This window comes from Astatotilapia calliptera, chromosome 7 (genome assembly GCF_964374335.1).
Source record: "Astatotilapia calliptera chromosome 7, fAstCal68.1, whole genome shotgun sequence".
In the NCBI taxonomy this organism is placed as follows: domain Eukaryota; kingdom Metazoa; phylum Chordata; class Actinopteri; order Cichliformes; family Cichlidae; genus Astatotilapia; species Astatotilapia calliptera.
Window position 1 is genome coordinate 44709216 of NC_137428.1, and position 9596 is coordinate 44718811.

The 9596-nt window shown below is 38.9% G+C and overlaps 1 protein-coding gene across 2 annotated transcripts in view; it reads right to left on the reverse strand.

The window, feature by feature from the left end:
• Positions 1–319: 319 nt before the first annotated feature.
• The window catches only part of LOC113026223 (chemokine-like protein TAFA-5), a 58747-nt gene continuing 49470 nt past the window's right edge, over positions 320–9596 (reverse strand). Inside the window, exon 4 of one of the 2 annotated variants that reach the window (XM_026174748.2) lies at positions 320–7899. In XM_026174748.2, coding sequence (XP_026030533.1) covers positions 7891–7899 — 9 coding nt within the window. In that variant the 3' untranslated portion in view covers positions 320–7890. The remainder of the gene's footprint in view (positions 7900–9596) is intronic. The other variant, XM_026174750.2, reaches the window with a different exon arrangement.

The following is a 9596-nucleotide window of genomic DNA, read 5'->3' on the forward strand; positions in this document are numbered from 1 at the left end:
ATCTGTGGATACAAATCTGTATACAAACTAATACGTTACTGGCTTTGTGAAGGTATTTCAAGGTTTTTCTTTGAATATTGGTGGCTTTTACACTCATTTTTAGCCCTTGTACCTGATGATTTTAATAGGAATAAAAAAAAACCAACCCAAAAACCTTTCAGCTGAAAACTTAGTGTACAGTGTTTCCTTGAAATGAGGAAACTAGAAGTCAGAAGTGGCAGGCAAAATCATGTCCTTGAGAAAAATCCTTAGAGACAATTGTAGCCCTTATATCGTGGTTATTGTCATGTCATAACAGAAGTAGTTTGGTACAGACAAGTACTGTTGGATTTTTAATCAATCTGGAAAACACCTGATTGGGAACCGCTTCATTTTTCAGCATGACACGGACCCAAACACACTGAAAATGCAGTAGAACAATATCTGGAGAGAAAAACTTACTTCCATCGATCCATTTTCCTCTTCCCAACTCTGAGATATATTCCCTTCAGCTTCACTCTGCAGCAAAGTTCAGGTTGTTTCTTCCACTTCTACTATTTCTACAGTAACCGTAACAGTAACTGTAATTGTTGTAATTGATGTAATTGGAGTCCACATATGTGGACATCACATTTTGGGTTGTCTAGACCAAAATATGGGTGAACAGCTACCCTGAGGTACCCCTGAGCAAGGTACCGTCCCTACACACTGCTCCCTGGGCGCCCAATAGCTGCCCACTGCTTCACTGAGCGAATGGGTTAAATGGGAGAGAGGAATTTCCCCATGGGGATCAATAAAGTACACTTTCTTTCTTTTCTAAAATACTAAATTTTTTTGCTCTTCAAGGGCCTGATATCCACTTACGAAGACATTATACTGTCAGTGTTCTATCAAAATTTAAAACGAATGTCCCTTATATGTGGATCTCATTTTTCTCAGAAGTAATTTTCACATCTGAAGACAGTATGTTTGAATGCAAAGTAGAAGGCCAGTTGCAATTATAGGTTTAAAATGGTGATAATGACTCCCATTTTCAGACAGACACTCGTGGAAATATTGTGATAGTGTAACATAAAAGTGCCATGACACAGAGTAAACGAATGAATAAAGACCTGGAAAGAAGCTCCTGTCTCACCTCCAAGCACCTGGTAAGTCCCAGTAGAAATTTGATTTGAATATCAGATTTAGTATTGCATTTGATTCATGCAGCATTATACACCCACTACAATTCTAGTTGCTGATTGTGAACATTAGTGCTAGTAATGTGCAGCTCTTCATACAGAAGGAGAGAGGAGGGAGACAGAGAGACACATGAGAGATTATATCCCATTTCCAGCATGAAGAGAAAACAACATAAACCAGAGAACTGAATAACAGCTGACCTCATTCATATACATACAATCATTTAACAAGCCTTAATTAATGGACATAAGTGGATGTTTATCAGCTGTTTTATATGTTTGAAAATGGAAACAGTAATAACATAATAGCAAACTTATTGGTTGTTGTTATTCTGTATATTAAATAAATAACTACTTACATACATAGATAAAAATGCAAGAGCTTATGCTGGAAACAATTAGAAACAATACCATCATCCTGAGAATTCAAGTAAACCCTGTTAAAGGATAAATTCTATTTCAGCCAGGAGTTTCCTTTTTTTTTTTTACTCTTTGGAGAAATGAGTTGGACAGTATATACTGAAAAACAGAAGCTCATCTCTGAAAAGAAAAACACATTTTTATTTTATTTTGACCCAAAGAAAACAGAGGATAGTCATAAGCTTCCCACATTCATCTTTGCACACTGGTTTGTTGTCCCACATAGGTATTATTGTCAGGGTGCTGGGTCACTGACCCAGCATTTTTGTTTATTTTGCAATCATGATTCTTTTGCTGAGTATTCGCCCTCTGTGCGTGTTAGTCGTGTTGCTGTGATTTGTCTCCTGTGCACGCCTTGTTCCCATGTCTGTTTCTTCCCTGACCCCAGTGTCAAGCCTGTCTGTCTCAGTCTCAGTGTGTTTCCTGTTTTATTTTGACGGTCTCCTGTCCTGTGTTCAATGTGTTCAGTTTTGCTTACCTCGTCTCATTATGTTCGTTCACCTCAGCTATGTTCCCATGCTGAGATGAACAGCCTTTCCCTATTCACCCTTGTGTGTGTTTGTGCCATGTATCTTTTTTACCTTGTTGGATTGTCTGTCCATCTTCCTACCATCTTTCAGGTTTTCCATGCCTCTTGTTTGGTGTTGTATGCCTTATGTGCCATGTTCTTAGTGTTTAGCTTTCTGTTCAGTTTAGTGTCTTAACCTCCTTTTTCCCGTGTGTGTGTGTGTGTGTGTGTGTGTGTGTGTGTGTGTGTGTGTGTGTGTTTGTCCTGCCTTTAATAAACTGCTTGCCTTTAGTTAAGCTCTGCCCTGCCTTGGGTGTCTGCTTTTGGATCCTCTCTGCAAATACTGTCTGAAGCCACAGCCCGTGACAATTATCCCTATTACCATGTAAATTTTGATAACACTGAAAGGCAAAGACAGAATTCCCTTGTTCTTTCATCTGCAATTAAAGTTTAAAATGAGAAACCTGAAGCTAACATTATTCCCACCTCATGTCAAGACCAATGTTCCCTCTAATTTTTTATTTGTCTGAGCGAACACACAAACTCCCTGAGCGATCCCGTGGACCACTGTGAGCAACATTAGACGTGTGCACTGTGGTCACGCCAGCATCGAATCCATCCAAGTTACATGGTTTATTAAAATAATCAAATTACAGCATTTACATTTCTGTTAGACTACTTTTAATTAACTGCTTTAGCCCACTTACAATGAAAATTAAAAAAAAATCTTGTTCATGTGGCAGGATGAACATTATTCCTTGGTTCAACCCACTTTCAGCCTGGCACATTAGGGGGCGCTAGTATAAATAGTGGCCATTTGAGCATTCCTGGATCGCTTACCTGTGATCTCCTTTTTGGTCACCTGACTTCCCTTTGGTGTTGTAGAGATCATTCTGAAGCCTCCATCGTGGCTGGTAGGTGTTCACTCATTGTAGTGTGTACATTACCTTACTTGGTGGTAAACAGATATTGTTTTTAGGTCATAGCTGTAGAAGCCTCCTATGAGCCACTCTGCTCATGTTTCATGACGCGGTTTACTCGGTACGTAATTCAATTTTGTTACAATCTCTGCCTTTTATTCTTTTATAGTAATAACTTATTATGCTTTGCAGGAAGTGTGGGCCTTAGTTTTACGCAATGCCACGCTAACTGAAGTGCTGCTGCTTTGCTTTGCTTTTACCGTCTGTTCCCGTTGCGAAGAGTATTTACTTTATTCTCACCTCGTGCTGCCACATTCATGACCTGTGTAGTATGTTAACATTATTAGAAGTAAAAATAACTTGAACTCCAATTTTGAAAACACAACTTTTTTTTTTTTTTTTTTTTTTGTAAATAGAGCTCTGACTTGTATTATGAGTCTGTGGTCTGGGAGAGAGTCCTGTAACCCTGTCTGCCAAATAAAGTATATAATGACCAATGTTGGGCAATTAATTATATAGTTCTTCAAAAAAGTTACTGAGTTTTGGAAACAAAGTTTTTTGCAGCTGTTTACCTAAAAATGCAGCCAAGGTGTTTTTTGTTTTTTTTTAAATAAACATTTCGAACTATTTACAGAACAATCAGCTGTTCTGCATCAAATTTGATGCCACACAAATTCTTTGTGCCACTCCAAATAATTTCTGTCCACTATGAGATAAAGGAGAACAACATGATACCTGCAGGCCTGCAGTGTTGGGGAGTAACGGAATACATGTACCGCCGTTACGTATTTAAAATACAAAATATGAGTAACTGTATTCCGTTACAGTTACCGTTTAAAAAGGTGGTATTCAGAATACAGTTACTTTGTTGAAATAAATGGATTACACTGCGGTACTTTCCTGTTTCATTTTGTCGCGGGTCAGGACTGTTTGGGTTTTGTTTGACAGCTACGTTCTGTTGTTCCAGGCGGCAGCGTTACGGTTGCCATGGTTACAGGGCGACGCTCGCTCTCTCTCTGCGACTGTGTGTTTCCTGGGTGAGAGAGCGCCTTTTCGTTGTTGTTGTTGTTGTTGTTGTGCTAAGCTAACAGGCAGAATGCTACAAGCATAGCTCTAAAGAATGTAGCATCATGGGCAGTGTAGTCCGTGCTGCAGGGAGAATGCACTGCCATACACGTTATGTGTCTGTGAGCGCGAGGAGGGAGAGAGAAAAAGGGGAGTGGAAAGGTACGAGTTGTCATCGAGGAAAAACAGGAGCTGGAAGCATGTAAATATAATAATAACCACTTCAGCCAAGAAGAGTGCCTGACGAGCCCAGTTGTAAGTAAGCTATTAAGACTCGACTGTACACCGTGTTCGTGTTTTCCTCCGAAAACAATAAGTTCCGTTGGAGCAGTCTTTCAACGCCTCTCTCTGTCTCTTGCAAGAAAAGTTGACCCACACAACAAAGTAAAGCTATTTTTCGGCTACGAGCCGACAGGGACCCCGCCGTATTAGTCAGAGGTCCCTTTACTACAGTTCGGAGTCGCGGACCTTCAGTAATAGTAATAAATCACACAGCAATAGTACATTCACGTTGTTGTAAAAAGCATGATAATATATTAAGTAATCCAAAGTATTCAGAATACGTTACTGTCATTCAGTAACGTAACGGAATACGTTACAGAATACATTCTGGGGCATGTATTCTGTATTCTGTAATGGAATACATTTTAAAAGTAACCTTCCCAACACTGCAGGCCTGACAGCAGGAGATGTATCACTCCTGTAACACCTGTAACATTCAGCAGTCGCCTCATTGTTCTGACACACACAACAAAACTATTGACTACACTACACGCTAACTACACAAGATTTGCGCTAAACGTTGCAAATCTCTCACAACTCAAAACACCGCTGTCACTCCTAAAACTTCCCGTTTCTTAACAACTAAATGCCATGTTTTGATTGGTCGACATGGTACATTTTTCGACCAATGGGAAAGGGTGGGGTGTTTTGGTTTCGTCTTTGCTCACAGGTGGAGAGCGCTTTCGAGCGTTTTCCTTATAAAACGCTGTTTTTACCATTTCTCCCCGCAATAAATATAAAGAACGATAGTATTCAGGAAGAAAACCAAACATTGCATTTTTTTTTTTTTATCATAACTCTGGTTTTACGTGGCCTATCAACACAATTTAAAAGCTGGTATAAAGTCCACACACTCCGTCAATTGTTCCGTCTGTCCTGCTCACATCTCCAATGGTTGTACACATTGTCATTAACGTGGCTTCACTCCACATCAGCCACGCCGCTTTGCTAGCTAAAACACTAGCACATATTTACTTTAATTTCAATTCAGGTTAGAATTCTTTTTGTGTGCGTAACACAGACTTTCTCTGCGCAGAGATCGTGCAAACAGTGCGCAATTGCACACGTGCGCAGCTTAGAGGGAACATTGGTCAAGACCCTAAAAATAGTGAATATTGAGATAGTTGCGGATTTGTTCCCTGCACTTGTTATTTTCCATATAAAAGTATTTAATTTGTCACCAGAAGAAAACATTTGGGAAGATAGGCAATTAAACTGCATTTTCTATTTAGTGAAAAAATGGTTCCATAAGGACAGAACAAGGGAACAACAACTTAATTTCCCATTGCTGAATAAGAGTGAGATAAGGCGATGACCTACAGAAACATGGAATTGTTAGAGTTGGTATACATTTAGCTGTTGAAGGGGGAAAATAAATCAATGTCACTTTTTTGTTTATTTTTTGTTTTTGCTTTTTTCTTTTTTTTACTTAGTGTATAGTTGTATAATAACTGATTTTAATTCCTATAAATTAGCTTGCCCAGGTTTGAAACATCTCTTTCACATAACACTTCATATTTGTCTTCTGCTATCTGTAAAGAGCTGGTGTCAACCAGTTTTTGTTTACTACTGTAGATTTATTGGCTTAATGCACAACTTGATTTTTAATGACAGTACGTGGAAAAATGTAGGTAATATTTCATAACTGATGTAAACAAATGATCAGTTATTACTTTAAGTATTACTTATGATATGTAAGTATTTGAAAGGTAACCCATCAGAAAGTGGTCAAAATGAAAACACCTTCTCAGTCCCAGCTTAAAAACAATATAACTGTCAGACCAAGCTTTGAATAACAACAGGTTTCAAACATGAGTCAAGCATGGCTTTCTACTAACATACAATGTATAAAACTGTTAACTTTGGAACTTGAAAATCTATTGTGTTCTTATGTGTTCTGCTCTCAAACAGAAATAGTGTGTGGTATGAAATTCCTTGCTTAACTGAAATCGTCATTGCAAATTGCATGTTGGCCAAATATAGAAAAATGTAGAAGAATATACAATGTAGTCTGGTGGAATGGCCAGGAATCCTCTATAAATCTGTAGTTTGATGGGGTTTTTTAATGAGGGATAGTGACCTGTAACCATCGGGAGCTACTACACTGCATTGTTTTATCTGAAGAGACAATATTATGTTCCTGAAATATCTGATGTTACTTATCCATCCATCCATTCACTTCCGCTTATCCTTTTTCAGGGTCGCGGGGGGCGCTGGAGCCTATCCCAGCTGTCATAGGGCGAGAGGCGGGGTACACTCTGGACAGGTCGCCAGTCTGTCGCAAGGCTAACACACAGGGACAAACAACCATTCGCACTCACATTCATTTGCACATTCACACCTAGTGACAATTTGGGTTATCCAATTAACCTATCCCCACAAGCTGCATGTCTTTGGACGGTGGGAGGAAGCCGGAGTACCCGGAGGGAACCCACGCAAACACGGGGAGAACATGCAAACTCCACACAGAAAGACCCCGGCCTGATGTTGGAATTGAACTCAGGACCTTCTTGCTGTGCGGCAACAGTGCTAACCACCATGCCACCGTGCTGCCTAATTTAATTTATGTCGCTAATCACCTAATTTATGTCTAAATTAAATTAGGTGAGTTCACATTGCTGAAGTTCCATGCATTTATCAGCATCACTGCCTCAGTTGTTACCTGCACAATAAAACTGAAATCTTTGACAATTGTAATGTCTGATATAACATAAAAGTGAACCCAAAGAGGTTCAAAATCAAGTACTATAAAAACTGTCTGAGGTTCACTTAGTTCCATTGTTTTAAGTATGCGCATCAGTTTGAACAGTTACTGTATATTTTTCTACTTGTTACCACACTCAAAGTGTTCCTGCCTGGTCGATGGAAATTTCTATCTGTAAAACAACATTTCAAATGTCTACATAAAGTGCAAGTCTTGATGTTTCTATCATAAAAATGTCAGATATGATTTTTTATCCTCTCTACCAGACTGATGTCCAGCACATAGCCAGAGTGTCTCAACAGAAACAACAGCTTCATCTCTCTTCATCCAGAAACACATTTTTTTTTTTAAATAACTCTTTATAACTTTTTTTTTAAAACTTTTCTTAGTTAAGCCATGTAGTAGATAATTATACAATATTTTCATTTCTATGCAAAGATATAGTAGGTATAGTGGCATTCTGAATGTCTCATCCCCTCCAAAAACATGTCTTCGTGGGCTCTGTTCATCTTTGGTATGTAAAAATGAAACAGAGTTTTGTGCCACAAAAAAGATATCCATCCAATGCACTAAAATTGCTTTTCAAATCTCTTGGAAAATGAACACAGTCACTGTTTTTCCCCAAAAGAAGTTTAAGCTTCAGTTTCCAGAGTTCACCGATGCATCAAACAGGAAGTGCTGGTGCTTTGACCTGCGACTCTGAAGGCTGCGGTGTTCTGTGATTGGTCTTCAGCAACTGAAGCTGGAGAGTATGGTCCGCTAGCTGATGATGGGTAATGGATGATGGGAACCTGTCTTTCTGGTGAGTTGTAGTTGTTGTAGTTGTCAGTGTCAGGAGACCTAGAGGACAGATTTAAGCAACATTAGGAATATTTCTCTTTTAGGAGACATAAAGAGGGGCCATTGATCAAGAAAGAAATTCCAAGTCTCCAAGTCAACAGACATTCAGAAGTTCTCTGAAGAGATGAGAGAACCTGATTAAAGGATCTCAACAGCAATTCTTGCTACCACAGGGAGAGGACTTGTTAGTAAAACGATATGGCAGCTTGTCAAATTGCTTTTTAAAAAACTACGAGGAACTATGAGCATGAGGAAGACATTATCTGATCTGATGAGCCCAAGACTGAACTGTGAGGGTGGAATTCCAAGATTCCAAGATTCCAATATTATGTTATTACATTACGTTATTTCTGTAATCTATAATCCCAAATTTTGGCGTAGCTTTCATGGGTACCTTTTATCATAACTCTTCAATGTCTGGATTGAAAGAGCCTACTGAGAACCAGATCACAATCTTTTCCTTACCCTTACCTAATCATTACCAAGCAGTTATGGTGTTTAAACCTAACAAAACAGTCAATGAAAATAAAACCAAATACAGCATGAAATCAGCAACTGAATTCCTTATTGCCTGTATAAGAATCGCTGTAACTCCTAAACATTTAATGCAATTCAATACTTTTGTTAGATCATTTCATTGATACTTTTTGCCCTTTTAGTAGATTTTCTGACAGTAAGAAAAGCAGCATCACTAGAATTATGAACTGCTTATAATGCTGAACATTACCAGAATAAATCTCATACAGCAGGCATGCCCCCCCCCCCCCCCCCCAAATAAAGGAGAACATGAAACTTAGTGAAAATAGATATTTACTTTGGAAAAGAAGCCCTTTTGTAATTGCTTCTAGCTGAAGCCTCACAACGAAGTGACGATGAAGTAGCAGCGGCACTACTTCTGAACAGCTCTTCTCTGAATTATTCATGTCCATCCTGTTTGACTGCCGCTGGAATTCTAAAAGAGCTGGAGGAATCAGATTACACTGAGAATGATGTATAACTTTGAAATGACGTCAACATTCAAACTGCTCTTAAAATGCTCTGCTCACAGTTGATTACCATCAAGTGAAGGTGCATTTAGAGCATCTGTTGCCTGCACTCAGAGTAAGCATGGCAGATTTCTTGTAGGTGGAGGAGGCAACTGAGCTCAGAAAGTCGTCCTTGTGCACTCAGCAACTGGATTTTCTTGCGTTAGGCCAAAATACACTGCTGACACAATACCCTTATTACAACCAACTCTTTCCATGAAATTCATCATTTCTGATGGCCAATGAGAAAAAAGCTGCAGTAAAAACTTTAAATGCTGTCTCTTTATCACTGTCTGAAACCAAACAGGGCTACTGGATTATCGCAAAAGTAATAATCAAATGTAAAGGGTGTTATAATTCACAATTCAAAATTGAATGTGGCAAAATGATCATTTTATCTCAGTCATTTTGTTTGCATAATGATGATGATAAACTTCAATATGCTTCTCATAAAAATATTAATTTCAAATTAAAGTTGCAAACAGCATTTATCAGGCCCTCGCTTCTCTGTGCACATCCACTCATGCTGCACTCTATCCATATTACAGGTCGGTTGGGTTGTAGGCGAAGAGTTTCATGTTGTCATGTGAGTGTTTTAAGCCCAACACTAGGTGTTGCTGGAGAATATCTACTAATTATATGCCATGCCACAGTATATCATCTGTGGAACCA